This window comes from Ptychodera flava, chromosome 3 (assembly GCF_041260155.1).
Source record: "Ptychodera flava strain L36383 chromosome 3, AS_Pfla_20210202, whole genome shotgun sequence".
NCBI lineage: Eukaryota > Metazoa > Hemichordata > Enteropneusta > Ptychoderidae > Ptychodera > Ptychodera flava.
The window spans coordinates 42,528,294-42,544,918 of NC_091930.1; the positions used below are offsets into that span (position 1 = coordinate 42,528,294).

The 16,625-nt window shown below is 41.3% G+C and overlaps 2 protein-coding genes across 2 annotated transcripts; both read right to left on the reverse strand.

The window, feature by feature from the left end:
- Nucleotides 1–3,379: 3,379 nt before the first annotated feature.
- Nucleotides 3,380–4,012, reverse strand: LOC139129314 (tripartite motif-containing protein 2-like). Its single transcript, XM_070694951.1, has one exon. The coding sequence runs from the start codon at nucleotides 4,010–4,012 to the stop codon at nucleotides 3,380–3,382; it is 633 nt and encodes a 210-aa protein (XP_070551052.1).
- Nucleotides 4,013–4,565: 553 nt separating this feature from the next.
- Nucleotides 4,566–11,939, reverse strand: LOC139129316 (E3 ubiquitin-protein ligase TRIM56-like). Its single transcript, XM_070694952.1, has 2 exons — nucleotides 11,462–11,939; nucleotides 4,566–5,348 (listed from the first exon to the last, which is right to left on the reverse strand). Exon 2 carries the CDS (start codon nucleotides 5,337–5,339, stop codon nucleotides 4,566–4,568), a length of 774 nt encoding a protein of 257 aa, XP_070551053.1. The 5' UTR covers nucleotides 5,340–5,348; nucleotides 11,462–11,939.
- Nucleotides 11,940–16,625: the final 4,686 nt, after the last annotated feature.

Below are 16,625 nucleotides of genomic sequence, written 5' to 3' on the forward strand. Positions count from 1 at the left end.
TGAATAATAAAAATATAAAGTGAGTATGTAAGTGTTTGTAAGATGGCTTTATTTTACAGCCTTATTTTAGTTTGACTCTGTCTTCCTTTGGACTTCAGGACAGGAGAGTTCAGTTCTTGTCACAGGGAAGAGTTCTGGAGTTCACCGAGCTTGGACTCCGATTGATCAACGACAATAAATCGTGGTCCGTCTTTGAAATGCAAATATACAGCGGCTCGTATGGGAGAGCTGTGACATGGTGGGTGGACTTGATTGAGGCGCCCCGGTTTACCTGACCGGAGCTTCACCGTTTTTTTTCCGTCACGTGGCCGCAATATTGTAGTCGGGATCCCAGAATAGATGCGCACGCACAATCCCACAACCAATCAAGGTACGAACTTAGTTGGCCTGCGTGCACCGGTCCACACGGGTCGCCCCAATCAAGTCCACCTAAACAGACTAGACAGACCGATCTCGTTACACCTTGCTGCACTACGCCCCCAGCGACAGAAATTGTAAGACACTGCTCATGCGTGTGTTTACATTTGCCCACATGTAACTTCTCTAAAGAATATTAATTTTTTTCTCCTACCACGTGTTAAAAGTTTTGTGAACAAGTTGAAAGGCAACATCAAATACTATCCCAACAAAAGTAAAATACAGTAGTTTATATATTTACTTCAACTACATATCAACGGATAAAATGACCATAATTACCGAGGCGGACCTGGATTTTCTGATAAAACAGGCGATCAACTTTTCTTTTTTTCCGCATAAGTGTTCTATTTGCCGTGCTTTGTGATCCCGGCCCATTTCCTTGGTCCTATTTGTATAATATTTTTCCTTCGCCCACATGAGTCATGTTGAAATACATCGATGTCCAACTTGCCAATGCCGCAAACACAGTCGCCATATCCATTCTATTTTGACAAAACTAGATTTCGGTCATGACAAGAATTCATTTTTTTTCAGAGAAAAATCAATCGAATGTTTTCACCAAACTGTATTCACCCAATAGAACAAAAATAATGCAGCCGCATTATCAAAAACAGCTGCTGTCCCCTTTAACGTAGAATGCGCCTCGGAAACGGATATTTGGACGCCCAAACTTTTATTATTCTTTTCTGATCTACCACTTGTTGGCGTTCATTTTAAAACTCTTGGCGTAAGAAAACTTTTCACCGTCTTAGTTTTTCAAAAATCGAAAAAATTATTTTTTTCTCCGTAGAGTTAACACAGGGATGGCGGCCATTTTGAATTTCAAATATCGGTAAATCTTGGATAATTTGTTTCTCTAGTACCAAAATTTGCACGGTGACCCCCGATTTTTATTCATGATTTTGAAAGAGAATGGCTGAAAGATCCTTTAAGGAAAGTTTGAGCAAAAGTTTAAGTCTTTCACTTTCGAGGTGCATACTACCTTAAGGTAGAATGCGCGCCTCGGGGACGAATATTTGGACGCTCAAAGTTTTATTATTTTTTTCTGATCTACCACTTGTTTGCCTTTATTTTAAAACTCTTGGTATAAAAAAACGTTTTCACAGTCTTAGTTTTTCAAAAATTGACAATTAATGGGTTTTTTCTCTCCATAGAGTATAACGCAATGGAAGCGGCCATTTTAAATTTCAAATATCGGTAAAGCTTATGTAATTTTTGTCTTTTGTGCCAACATTTGATCCCTATTTTTGTTCTTGACTTTGAAAGAGAATGGTTGCAATATTCCTAAAGCAAAGTTTTAGCAAAGGTTTAAGTCTTTCACTTTTGAAGCGCATACTACCTAAAAGATGAGCATCATACAGTGATTAGAAATTTCAAACTTCCATTCTTGGTACGGGTCATATAATGGTAAATTGGCCTTATGTATTGCTAACTGTGTTATGTTGGACTTGGTCAAAGTTGATATAAATGACGTCACGTACAATAACTGTCCATGTATGTCTCTTTATTGTTTCACATGAAAATGCTTCAGTACCATTTAAGTTGGCTAAAGAGTATGCGCATTACGATCGGCTGAACGCCATGCAGTTCCTTTTATAGACATCGCGTGCAGCCGTAGGCCTACTGTACAGTTAAAGGTATAACATGCCCCAGGGACAGATATTCGGACTCTCAAATTTGAGCATAACCGGGGAGGGTGTCGTCGGAACTGCGCGTGTGCGACTTTCTTGTTTATAAACAACGTATTTTATGCGTGGTATCTGGTACACCACGTCAACATGGCCGCAACATTTAAATTGTATGATATTCATTGTCAACAAAATATTTTAACTGTAATCAATCGCCAGCGTACCCTGGGAACAGTGTTTACATCGGTCGTGGAGTCCCTGGCAACCTTTGAGCAGAGTTCCGACGACACCTTCCCTTTAAATCTTGCACTTATGAGGCGCACACTATGTTAACAATCAAACGAAAAGAAACATAAATACGACGGTTTCAACAACTCATTCAAATCACAGACTTGTTGAACAAAGTTTAGTGCTATTTTGTTGTTCCTGTACTCTATTCACCTTGCCGACGAGCACTGTTGAACTTTTGCTAAACAACATCGCAGATGTCAGAAAACATGAACGTTGTTGCGTGCAAAACCATAATTGGCCGAGATGGCGCACTTCACAACAACAAACCCTTTGCAGGCAGGCAGCCATGACAACATATAATCATTGGAGTAAAACCAGCAAAAATGTAAAACGCTAACATTACCACAAATGATCACTGCCCACTTTTAGAGGGAATCCGCCTGACACGGTTCAAGGAAAATAAAAGCAACACAGCGACAGGAGCGAAGATAGTTCAAGGTGTGTACGATTTCAAAGTTCAGTTTCACAGTCAATGACATCAGTCATTAAATGTTCACCGCGTATTTATACAATGTGCGTGGGAATAAACGCTCTTTCGGCTTGTAATTAAAATACAGCTGCTCGGGTGAAAAAAGTTGCCGAAATTTGTCTATCACGATAAGTTACAAAAAAGAGTTCTTTCTGGTCATAAACTTACGCCTCATGCCCCCATCGTCCTTGGTATCTTCGGCAAAAATCCTATCCATAGTAGTTCTCCTTAAATAAACTGTTGACGCAGTAACAATATTTGAAAGCAAGTAATGTGTCGCAGCAGGAAAATTAATGGCAAGTCACACAGACAGTTTTCTCTCTTCCCGTCCTTCAAACTCATAAAATACGATGTAGAAAGAAAACATAATTTGCAATAAGAACAAAGTTAACAAAACCTGTTGCCGAAACCTGAAACCAAAGAGGTGTAGAGAAAAGATAAGACAAAACAACAACATAATTGTATCACTGCATTTGTTTTGTGAACTGTCAACTTAGGACCAGAAACGAATCTCTCTCTTATTTTCTCGGCCAAACACAATGTATTCTCGATGGCTAAGTCATCCGTTTGTAATCTATTTTTTCTGTTTAAAGATGACAACCCGGTGGTTTTGGCTGTCCGTGACAATGACTTTATATGGGTCATCAGAAGTGACAACCACTCCCCTTGGAACGTTCAGTTCGTCTTCGGCGGCATCGACCCGACAGATGAATTGCCCGTCAGGAGTGAACATTTGCACTTTGTCGTCGCTGGTCACGAAGATGTTGTCGCTCTTATCCAGGGCAATGCCTCTCGGATGCTGGAACTCGCCATCCGCGTCTCCCTGTTGGCCGAATTTGTGAGAGTACTTTCCGTCCTTGTCGTACACCTGGACACGGTTATTCTGATTGTCGGCGATTATGATGCTCCCGCGGCTGTTCCTCGCCATGAAGCAAGGCCGGAGGACTTCACCATCCCCGTCGCCTTCATGTGCCATCGTGTCCCGAAAAGACCCATACCTTGAAAAGACCTGAATACAGTTCGTGGTAATATCAGATATGTAGAAGACGCCCTTTCTGTCACAGCTGACAATACCACAGGGTCTCTTAAGACGATCCTCGTCCCAAAATATCATCTTGACTTTGCCCTCCAAATCGCAGATTATCACGGTCTTGTTGGCAAAGTCGGACACGATCAGCTCGTCTTGGTTCAGCACCTCTATTGCCATGGGAACCACTTCATCTCCATCTCGGGGATGGTGAACATCTTCAGGAATTCGCCGTCTCTGTCGAAAAGCTGGATACGCCCGTTTCCGGTGTCAGCGACGACTAGGTTGCCGTCTGGCATGATTGCTACCCCATCGGGGTAATGGAATTGCCCATCGTCTTCACCGTGTTTTCCGAATGATGAAAATAGTTCAAAAGTCGGACAAATCAAAGGGGCTTCACGTTTCTTCTTTCTTTCACCGGTCACTATCTTACCCAATTTGTCTTTGACGACCTTCTTCTCCACACTCTTGCTTTTCTCAAATTTCAGTGCCACCAACACCGGGATCTGCTCGATGTCTTCCTCGGGGAACTTTTTCACGCGTTCGTCAAGCTGCTTCTCCAGGCACAGTATCCCGACTTCGTTGCTCTGTTTCAACAAGTCTTCCGCGAACGACCGACACCCGTCGTAGTTTTCCCCTCAGCTTCTTCAGCTTTTCCAATTTTGCTTTCAAGGTTTTCATCCTGCTTCCGTATTCCCGCTCAACTCTTCCTGCAGCTCTTGCTCCTGCTGATCTATCTGCAATCTAATTTAGTGAAGTGGTCGCTCATGTCGTGCCCTGCGTTCTCATTGGCTTCTTCGAGCTCTTTCGTCATTTCCGTTAGCAGCGTCATAGTCCTGTCTATCGTCGAGATCTCGCGTTGCAGGAAGCTCTTCAGGTCTTCAACCTTCGATCTCGTCAAGGCGGCTGCTTCGTCTATCTCTTCATGATCGTGATCGGGTTTTGAATGTTCGTACACAGAACACTCCAGGCATATGGGTATCTCGCACGTTCGACAATAGAGTTTTAGTTGGTTGCCCTCGTGGCTTGGACAGATAACCGGTTTCATAAAGGGTGACTCGTCGCTGTGCATGATCTCGAATTCTTCCATAGTGACCAGTTTGTGGTTCCTGGTAACGCGGATCTTGCCGTGACTGTCAGTGCAACCAGTGCAGAAAGACTGACCACACTCGATACAGTACGACGCCACCGGATACTTGGAGCAGCTCTCGCACATCTTGCCGCCGTACTTGCTCTCGGACCGCGAGACCAACTCCAGCAAATTGTTCAGGAGCTGGTTGTCCGCCATCGCCTGCACGCCCGCCTTCGGTATCATGAACGTTTTCCTGCAGAGGGGACACTTTGGCCTCTTTCTCCTCTCTGCGTCAGACGCTATGCAAGTCTCGCAGAATGAATGGAAGCATGGTAGGATTTTGGGCTTCTGGAATCTTTCTAGACATATCGGACACTGCAGAAAGCGATCATCCATCTCTTTATGGACAACCCGTCCTGATAATGCTGCACCCATCTCACCAGACTGAAATAGAAGAGAAGGCCAACGGATTAATATCACTGCTAATAATGTTATTTCTAATCGCGTTTGAAAACAAATTTTCCCAGTACCAGTTTTATATTTTACACTACAGCATCTATTTATAAAATCGTTGAACTATTACTATCTAGATAGTCTCATAGCCGTCGAGATATCTACTTGACTGTCAACCTGTTTGTAAGAGAATAATTACGACCGAAGCCCTGCAATTAAATACTTAACAATACCTCCTGTCGTCTTAGAACAATAAGAACTGTATTGCCCTATGACTTTCCGCTGTAACCCTTTGAGCGGCAAAGTCAGTTATTGTCACCTTTATAAAATATACCCTAGTCAGTTTTTTTTAAGATTTTCACCAAATTTGATAAAAATGCAATGTCCATTCGGTCCAAAATTATCAAAAGAAAAATTCACAAAAATTGAGGAAATGTTGCACTAAAATGTGTGGCGGGAAAAATTACAGCACTCAAGGAGTTAATATCAGAACTACCACACACAGCGCACAGTCTCTTTATCGAATCGCGAGCTGCTATGGTACAGCGTATGCCTCAAAAATGACTGGCAAAAACTGTACGTAGAAATCTACCTAATTTTCCGCCAGTTTCATTCCCAATTGGTTGGTTAGTATCACGTGGGCATGTTTCCACTACTGGTCCAGTGACCGCTTGCCACAGATTAAGGTGAATGGCATGGTGGTGTTTGAACTTTAATGTAGGGGTATATCGATCATAACGCCAAGCATGATTAAGCTTAAATACACGCCGACATCGGTCAAGCATAGAATGTAGCGTGAATAATCGTTTTTTGGTGACAAGAAATGGCAATATGATCACATAATTTACCACACTTGACAACACTTCGAATGCCATAACGTTCACGAACGCGAAGACGACCAGATCATGAAATATATCAACTTGAATGTATTACATCATGTAGTATTGTAAGCTAACTCGATTTCTTTTTAATCTGATTTTTTCCTATTAACTTATCAATGTCGATGTCTCCGGCTACAATGGACTAATAAACGGTCATTTAATAGCCTAAGTGTTATACTGCTGCTACCGTAACAGCAAAAGCAGGCTGTTTGAAGACACAACCTGTGTTCAGGCTTTCTGTAGCAAATGAAGTTTTCACAGGAATCTTCGTTGGATGCTGGCTCGTTTGAGTACGAATCACGAAAGTTTGACACTGGATAGAATCGCCTACCACACTGTGGTGATCTAAAAAGGGTAGATCGTCCATGTAGCCGACACGAACACAAAGTGTCTCTGAAAAAGATCCAAAGCTGCCGTCAAATTCACCTTTAACAACTCATCAATCTGCAGGTTGGTCACGCTCCTGACAGTCTGGGAGTGGATGGTGGTAATCCTGCGGTAGAGGGTACTCAAGAAGTTGCCCATCTGTGTGCGAAAACAGGAGTCTGCCGTACGTTTGGGCTGCGATGTGATACGATACATGTATGCTGCCCTGGGACGGAGAACAAAGCGCCGTAAATAGTGGCATGGATGTTTGTTTAAAAGACCGAAAGAGATCCCGCAAATAATTAGCGCCCACTCGACTTGTCAAGTGGAATGGGTCTGCTTAGATTTATCCGCAGGTGGTTATTTCATCGCGCAGGAATGGATGTTTAGGCGCAGTTGGAGGGACTGGGATCTATGTCAAGTGTGTAGACAAACACAGTTACATATAAGCAACTTTTCAATTGCCTATATCAATGAACCGACAAAGTAGATTCCTACCCTCTCACATATCTTGTGTTTATGAATTTTAAACAGCAACACCCCCTACACATAAAACCGGACTTCCCAACTGAATTTAAATCATTTGTAATTTTTTTTCATGCATCCACAACGCTCGAAGGTCGAAGCCAATTGAGGTTAACATTAAGGTGGCCTCGTCCCAGGAGCGTCCCACTCGCAGCCTCGAACCCGGCCGGTTAAAATTACAATAAAACAAATATTATTTTCTCTGTAATTTTTCGATGCATCGTGCTGTTATGACCTCGGTAAACGTTTTGTTTGGCTAACATGACCCCATCAGTTTCTTATCTGTCAGGCCACACTGTGAACAGTGACACCGGCAGCCATTTTAGTGTATCGAAACATGTTCAGCTCTTGTTTAATGATTAACTCAATCGCAATGGCAGTGATATCAGCACCTCGCCCACTTGTCAGTTGGTAAATATTCAATTAGTCACGGTAGATTGTGACGACAGTATATCAGTGTAGATCAGTATCGTATATTTAACATGTTTAAATGTACATCTAATGAATCACAAACGAAATGCCATACTTAGCCATTTGTTTTATTATCTGTTCATTTGTTTTCAGAATGATCTAAGAACGGCAGACGTCAATTATAGTAAAGGACGCCGCTTTATTTTAAATGGGTTAACAACTTTCTACTATCAGCCTTCTTTGACTCAGTATATACAGCATTATTACGAATGCTACGAGATGTGATTAACGATGCGAAGTGTACGTCATTACCGATACTCGTTATATTTAAGAAGGACTGTGATAATACTATTGCAATATTAATTCAGATTAAACCACTCGCACGTGATTCAAACATACATGTACTAATAGCACTACAACTGATGGCTGTTTAATAGATAGGTGTTGACTAAGTAAGTGAGTGAGTAAGTAAGTGATATTTATTCAGTACTACAGGCCATTGGCCTTCATGTACAGCGAAAACAGGAAATGAATGATGAATATCAAGGACAGACGTGTTCTCTCTTCATGGTAATATTACACAGTTTTAATGACATGTCTGCATTTATTAACGTTATTCTTGATACCAAATATGTACACTTCATGTATTATTTAAAGCCCCAATAGCTGCAAATTTTATACATTATTTTCATGATTTTATTTTCAAACCAAAGTTGGATTGTGTAAATGTGCTAACTGAAGGACATTTATATAGAAGTATCACTGCTCGCTGATTTGGATCAAGCCTACACTTTTAACAGGTTAAATAATGAACGGGTGCCGCGCTCATAACATGGCGTCCCCAAGAATAGTACAAAAAACACAGTACTTCCTACACACACATCTTTGTCCTACCAGAAACAAGCATGATGCCATTTACTTGAATGCACAACACACGATGGCCAACATTTTGTTGTTGTAATCTTTATTTTCTCTGTCATATAGATTATTTTTTGAAAATGGCGGGAAATCTAAAATGATGTTAAAACGTTTGAATTTACATGCCACTTTCGACGTTATGACAGTGTTATACATTTTTTCAGTCTTTATTAGGTCTTATTCAAAGAGATGTCTTAGAAAACTGAAGATATTTTGAGATCAGTTTACAACACGTTCGCAGCTATTTTGGCTTTACTTATCGATTTTTAAGTGAGGGATTTCAACGCATGCGGCTTCACATACGGGAATTGGGTTTTGGGAATGTCATGTCCTTTTGCCACTTATTTTTCATGGATTTAATGATTAAAGGGCCAGTATAGTGCCAACTTTTGATAATTTTTTCACTATTTTTGAATGTGAACCATAATTCCTTGTTCTACTCCCCAAAGAATGTTGATATACACATTGTTCAGCTTGTCAACTCAGCCCTATGGTTGTAAACTGCAATTGCTATCGTTGAAAAGGGACTTCTGATCTGGACTTGAATTCCAATGTAAACAATAACGATGCATTTTACACATATAGATGCTAAGTTGACAAGCTAAATAGTGAGTGTTTCAACATTCTTTGGGGAGTAGAATAAGAAGTTGCAATTGATGTACAAAATAAAAACAAAGAAAAAATTCATCAAAAGTTAGCATTACTGGCCCTTTAACTGTTTTCATTTTACGTATAGAGAAGTGAAACCTGTCTTCCTCTTGATCGATAATGACACCTGACCCTTCTTTAAGGTAATGGTACGCCCGTCGAAACTTTGCAGACACATCACCGAGCGATACTGTACAATACTTTATTTATTACGTCATAAAAAGAACGAAACTAACGGTTCAAACTGGTACAATCAATAATTAGTGATGTATTGAGTGGGAAAATACCGGCAAATTTACTGATATTTGCACCAAAATGGCGACCCGTCTCTTTGTTGGCTCAGTAGGAAGCATAAGCTTAGTTATTTTATTGTCTCAAAAAACACAAGGATGCCGTTAATTTGCTCAGAGAGTTTCAAAATATATCAACAAAAAAGATTTCAGGCCAGCGATCAACAGTGAGGTTTTGAGATTCAGGAAATCTGTGTCTCGTTAAGCTTTATTAGCACAATTTCCCGAAAAATTTTTGCCTCGTTATTGTTAAAGATCTCATGAACTTCGCCTTATAACATTGTTCATTGTATGTTAGAATTTCATAGAAAGTAGTGCTGTTGAATACAATCAAATTTTTATTGCAATAAGCATCATGACAAATTCGTTATTTTCCGTGTCTTCACTAGGATGTGTTGACTATATCCAAAGCTTATTTGAGACCTCTTTCAATAGCACTACAGACAAACATAGACATCTATGTTTGTCTGTGATAGCACAAGTCTTTCAAAGCGCGAAATAAATGAAAATTATGTTTTCCGCCACTTTTACCTGCCATGTTATAAACCTACCGACTCAGATACTTTTTCGAAGCTTCAAAAAGAGAGCGTAGAATTCTCAAATTTTGCCGTTTTTCGTTGGTCTCAATAACCAACTGAAATAAAAGATACAAATAAAATTAAACCGGTCTAAACTATTTCCAGGCGGAATGTTGCAGGAAACGGCTAATTGTTGATTTAATATCTTGACACTTGTGTAGAGTACTGTGTTTTTGACTGAGCCAGCACAGGATGCAAAATCTCGAACGCAATTGCTCAGCGTTTCAATTCAATGTCGCCATTGTTTCTTAGACGTACTGAACAAATGACCACTACTTATCATAAGAGGACTGTATTGTTTTTGTGTTTTTATTAATGGCTACTTTGACCATTATCTTAATTGTGTAATATTTACACAGGAACGCTGTTGAACCTTGGCCTGTGAAATATCGAGTCACCACTGAGTGAGCGGTAAACTACTGTATCAAACATATGCCGAATATGATAAAAACCATTCTCTCCATGCCGATAACATTCCTATCCGTCTGACTGAAGAACAATAACATTTCTGTTTTGGGTTTATCTCTCTCTAATTCTGTCATAGGACAGGGATTATTGTCAGAAATTCTAAATCACTGTCTGTGGAAAGTTCCTCGATGATCGAGGAATGTGATGCCATTACAGATGTATTAGATCATGATGACAGCATATGTGTTGTCCAAATGAGTGCCATCGCTATTTTAATCATTCAATATTGTTTTGCTACATTGTAACTGTTACGCGGGTTATGGGTTGTCTGCCGTTGAATTGCCGCCATTTCGAAGAAATACCGCGCATTTCTGTGTCGCTCAGTTCGAGAACCTGAGAACTCGTTACATTGTCGCTCTGTGTGTACATGTATGGTGACCTCCTGAATCAATATCCACACAGCCATTTGCGATTGTTTATACACTCCACCAGCCTTAAATGCAATTTATGTAAAAAACTTGGTTTTGGTTCTGTATCGCTAGCATTTTATATTCGAAAACTTCCTTCTTTTCTTGAAGTAAGTCGCTTTTGATGATTCATTTGTCAACAAACCAAACTGTGATGGGTAGAGGCCAGTTTGTGAATGAAAGATTATGTGTGGCGAAAGTACTGAAGTGACGCTTTAAAACTCGTATCACAACTCAACATATTGCAAACCACGACGCGCCGAGACCTTAGGGAAGCACGTGTAAAGCGCCGAAAGGAGAACTCAGACTTGCTTGTTCGAACCTTATCACAACAACATTGGGGCAAAGTCAACTGCTTGCCTATCATAATATCCGGCGAAGCTACAGGGGGCACTCCACGTGAATTATAACGGTAGTGGAAATCCTGAAGACAGAATCTAGGGCAAATCAATTCGGTTTCCAAACGACTCCAGATCTTGTGTATATTTGATGTGTACATCATTATCAAGTTTCGCCCTAGTCATTACGTGGTCCGCTCAACTACTGCAAGTACTAGTAGACCAGGCGACTCGGATAATTCCAGCAACACGACTAATCGTTGAAATGGCTTACCTTTGTCGTGACGTCAGGAAGATTTTACTGTATCCACTCGAGATCCTTTGGTAGTTACGAGATTCTCGGCAATATGTATATACATTCACATTGTCTCCTATCGCATAAATTACAAGAACCGTCGAAAATCGACAATTGTGAATGCGATTTTTCATCGGCGGATAACCTGTACCATCAGTATAAGCTAATACCTTTGTCTGCAGTGAACGACATGACGTCATATCCTAATATCACGTGACAACGACTTGTTTGACATTCTCGCGTTGTTACGATCTAGGAGATATCACTTCCCGATCGACAGATTTTACAATTAATTCCGCATTTGAATTGCGATTTTTATGGACGGTATGAAAACCAAAACCCACTCTGTCGAGGTGAAGGCTGGCCCGGGAAGGATACGGAAAGCCCTCGCTGTAGCTGGCACAAAATGTTGTCGGGAACTTTGGAACCAACGAATGCACGTCACAGCCTATCAAACTTAAGATTACATACGCGTCGCGTGGACGTGGTATTTAGCTCACCTTTGACCCATATCACGGTAACCTGCCCATGGCATACTTTGTGTACAAATCGATATCTTGCTCCGGTTTTGCTCCGAGATTAAGGAAATAAGTTCAGGATATATACAGGGGCTATCATTTGAAAAAAGTTTCTCCATATTGAAAGTTTTTAAATTTGCCGCTTTGGAATATCATTACGAAATATAGATATACAGATGGATACTTTTCAAAGACAATATCTCCGGACATTTTTTGTAAGCTTGGTCCCAAAGTTTCGAAACAAGAAAACAAACGACTCGTTAGCAATTGTGTTAGAGGGCGTTGTCACTGTCCGTCTGAAGTTGTTTGTCTTCTCTATACTCTCATTCTAATAAATGAATTACGTTTCCACTCCATTCATTCATTAATGATGGATCAGCCAGAGGGGCAGCTTGGGATCAGCCAGAGGGGCAGCTTTATTACAGACAAGTAGAGCAAAGTATACAGTACACATTATAACTGGGTGCGGGAGCTAATGCGTGGCGGAAGCGGTTGAAATGTATTACCCGCGTCACCTGTGCCGTCCAGGAAAAACCAGAGGTAAAAAAACCTTAGATTAGGGAAATTCTCTGGAAACCTGTGTCCGAAAACAGTGCATACACAGGACCACGGGGTGGTGTCGGACTTCACCACTTTCGTTCTTTCCCTCAATACGAAAACACAACAACAACATTGTTTTGAAGATAACTTGGACGAACCCGTCTGTAGGCTGCTGAAGTGCCTGGCTAGACTGAATACTTAATTCCAAACTTCCAACTTATAGCTCCGTAGCCCCGCCCACGCATTAATCATTAATGCCACGTGCCAATTTACGTAACGTTAAGACATCAATTTCTCTCTATACTATCGAACCGCGAGAAATTATATTTCTTTACAGTGCAGAGACGAAATGTATCGTAGCACATTATGACACGTATACGTCCGGCCCGTCAACAAACTGATTCACGTGACCTATGGGAAGCAGTTTAAGATATGTACCATGGGTATATATATATATATATATATATATATATATATATATATATATATATATATATATATATATATATATATATATATATAAATCGGTCTTTGAGTCCTTGGTTCAAGTCGGTGAGCAAAAATGGTCGCTGTGAAGAGTGAAATGAATCAATAGCTGACGCTATAGGATTTTGAGAGTTCATCGTCGGATCAAGGTGAACGTGGTGCATCAGCGTTGAGGATGCTCAGTAAAGCTGTGCTTGATCATCCCGGATCGACCCCCCTCCCCCTCCCGGGCGCATCGGGTTCAATCCGCTCATGTATTTCACTTCCATTGGTACGGTATATAATATAACAAGTACATGAGGAATTCCTGTGAAATAGTACAGCCACTTACAGTCACGCATCAAGTCAAATTTTTGACTCCAGCAAAACAAAACCAAAATATTTGACAGGGCTGATATTCAATTTATGCTGATGCATGTTTTACAATTACCTAAATAAAATTTTAAAACCAAACCAAACAAGTACCCTAGCTTCAAATAAGTATTTATTTCAACTGAAACGGAAGAACTTCATGCACGTACATACACTCCATCGGAAACCTGGAAGATATTTTCAGAAGGACTCATTTTAAATCGAAATGCTCAATATAAATCCTGTATGAAATTGTTGAGTACCAACAGAACATGCATTTACTGCTGATGAAAATATATCGGTACAAAATAATTATTAGGTGCAGTGTCTCGCAGTATATGGCAAAGGATGAAAATTGCACTTGATAATTGTCCGGGAATTCTCTAGAATTTCCAGTGTTTTGACATTACCTAAATTTCCAGTGTTTTTACATCGCAGAAAATGTACGCTTGTCTATCGCTCTCGTAAACTTGTCTATTGCTCTGTCTCTTAACTCTAGTCTTAAAGCGCTAGACTGTGAAAAATGACCAGTTGTAGAGTATTAGACCTGCTACTTCGACATCGAAAATAAACGCTAGGAATTAGCGACAAAACTGCCTGGCTTGCCTAAAATAAAAACTGGTACGCCTTTGATTCCAAAGTGACCGTCCCTAGGGAAGGGTTCACAGTGACGTCATACTTTGGTTGAATTTGGATTGCAGCTAAACAAAAAGACATGTTCAGAGTGTGAACGTTCCTTTGTACGTATGTGTGTATATGTACGTACGTATGTATGTATGTATGTATGTATGTATGTATGTATGTATGTATGTATGTATGTATGTATGTAGATGTATGTATGTATGTGTGTATGTGTGTATGTATGTAATACATCCAGTAAGGCTGTAACCTAGCTTGTTTATCTATTCATGTTTGTTTACTTTGATACCGAACAAGTTGAAAACGTTCATAAAATGTTACATCTGTTGGTTATCAAAATTTTTACTTTTTTCTGAGATTAAACTGATCCAAACTGATTGTAGCATACAGTGTGCTCATTCACTGTTCCCGGTCGTATATTCTTATAAGGTTGCAGTCCGAGTCGGATACAACGACTTCACAGGGCACTCGCTGAGTGACAGCGACGCCAACGGGCGTGCCTACTTCGTCATCGTCAGAGTCCACTCGGCAGATAAACTTCCCGCTCGGCGAGTACATCAGAACGCCTCCGCTGCAGGCTGTGAAGATGTTGTCGTGCACGTCGACCGCCACGCCCCTGAGGTCGTTGAAGCCCTCCGAGTTCTCGTTGTCGTCGTCGCTGGCCCCGAAGCAGCGCACGAAGTCGCCCTCGCTGGTGAAGATTTGCACTCGGTTGTTGCCGGAGTCCGACACGACGAGTTCCTGCTTGCTGTTGAGCGCGATGTAGGACGGTCGCTGCAACTGGCCGTCTTCATTTCCATAGCAACCGATCACCTTCACCTGCTTCCCGAGGAGATTGAAGACGTGAATGCAGCCGTCTTCCGAATCGACCACGTAAATGCTGACGGCATTTTCTCCCCGAAGGCCACCACCCCAATCGGAGCTTTCAGTATGCCTTCGCCGATTGTCCGAATAATCTTCCCGTTTTGCGTGACGATGTACACCACTGCGTTTACGTGATCGGTTATGGCGTATCTTTCGCGAGTGATGGGGGCGATGTCTATAGGGTCCTCAGCCACGTCCAGTTTCGTCATATACCGACAGCTCCACGTGAAGAACTGTACTCTTTTGCTGCCGCGGTCGGCGACTATGACGTCACCGTTCAGCGAGAGAGCGACCCCATGAGGGCTCTTCAGACGTTTACTGCCGAATTTCTCCATGACTTGAAAATGCATGGTGGGATATTCAAATGAGTTCGCCGCCATGGTGACGCGCAGCTGATTGGCCAGTAGTCACTCGGTTCGATGGGGAAGCCCACACTTCTGCAAAAAAAAGGAACATCGAAATCTGGTGAAATTATCAGAACTGAATTTATGTAAATTTCTTTTAAATATAAATAAGTTTTTTCAAGAGTGAGAATGTCTCTGGCAACGTGTGAACACAAATAGGCAACATAATGGACATCTTGACCTTCTCATAGGATAGCTAAATTGTGCACTATTAGGCCAAGAAAAATGTATTTCCGGTATTAAATCCGACCTACCTAGAAAACATGGCCGCTGACCCAAACATTTTTTTTCGCATTTTCAAAAAATGTCGAGTAGCCTAAATTTTCTAACTTTTACCGTATTCTATGGGTCTCAGCCAACAAAAGGGAAAAAAACTTACTTCCAACCTACCGACCTTAATTTTCGGAGGTATACGTCACCGGCAAGACACTTTTTTATTTGGCTTTATACAAACAGGGGTATTTCTAGGACACTGATGTAACTATCGCTCTTATTTGCAAAACTAATTAATGTTGAGGGTGCATCGAATTTGATATATATTCCGTATTACGCCACAGGTTCTATAAACCATTGGGTGGGGACGTCACCATGTCTGTCAGTCACTCTTGGTGTATGTGATTGCATTTTTATTTTTTCTAATGGTGCGTCCATGATGACGTGTCTCGTTACACATACCATCTATCACCAGCACTAATAACAGCAAACCGCTCATTCTGTTCACAGGCGCCCGTGGGTTGGTTATTCTGCTAGATCGATCGACTTTCTGCTAGATCGATCTATCGATACCGTGCTCGATCTGCCCGCCACGCGTGGCGGGCAGATCGAGGATGCGATCGATAGATCGAGCAGAAAATCGATCGATCTAGCAGACTACCCAACCCATGGGCGCCTGTGATTCTGTTGTCTCCATCTGCGACGACAAATTTTGTTGCGCACGAGTATAGAACTGCACATTGCCCAATTATAAAATACACAATGCTCCATGGCAATTTTAGTCTTGGCAATCTGATTCGTATACCGCTCTTCTGTGGCGAAAGTGCTATAGTTCTAGCTAAGATAGCTATAGCTATGAGATCGTTACCACCAAACCTTGTTTGAACGCTGAATGCAGTGTGTTGAATGTTACAGGCAAATGTGTGTTGTTAAGGAACGGACCCTTCAGAGATTCTAGAACGTGCATGTATCGGGGTCCAGACACTTCGCACCAAAACCAGTTCGCCCCACACAACTTCGCCCCAAAACCAATTCGTACTAAAACCACCTCGTCCCAAGTATACTATTTCGCCCAACGCCACTTCGCCCCAAGTACCACCTCGTACTAAAACCACTTCGCCTAAAGTA

Bases quoted from the DNA above. Each gene is read 5' to 3' on its own strand.
- LOC139129314 (XM_070694951.1), bottom strand. From the start codon at position 4,012: ATGGCAATAGAGGTGCTGAACCAAGACGAGCTGATCGTGTCCGACTTT.
- LOC139129316 (XM_070694952.1), bottom strand. From the start codon at position 5,339: ATGGGTGCAGCATTATCAGGACGGGTTGTCCATAAAGAGATGGATGAT.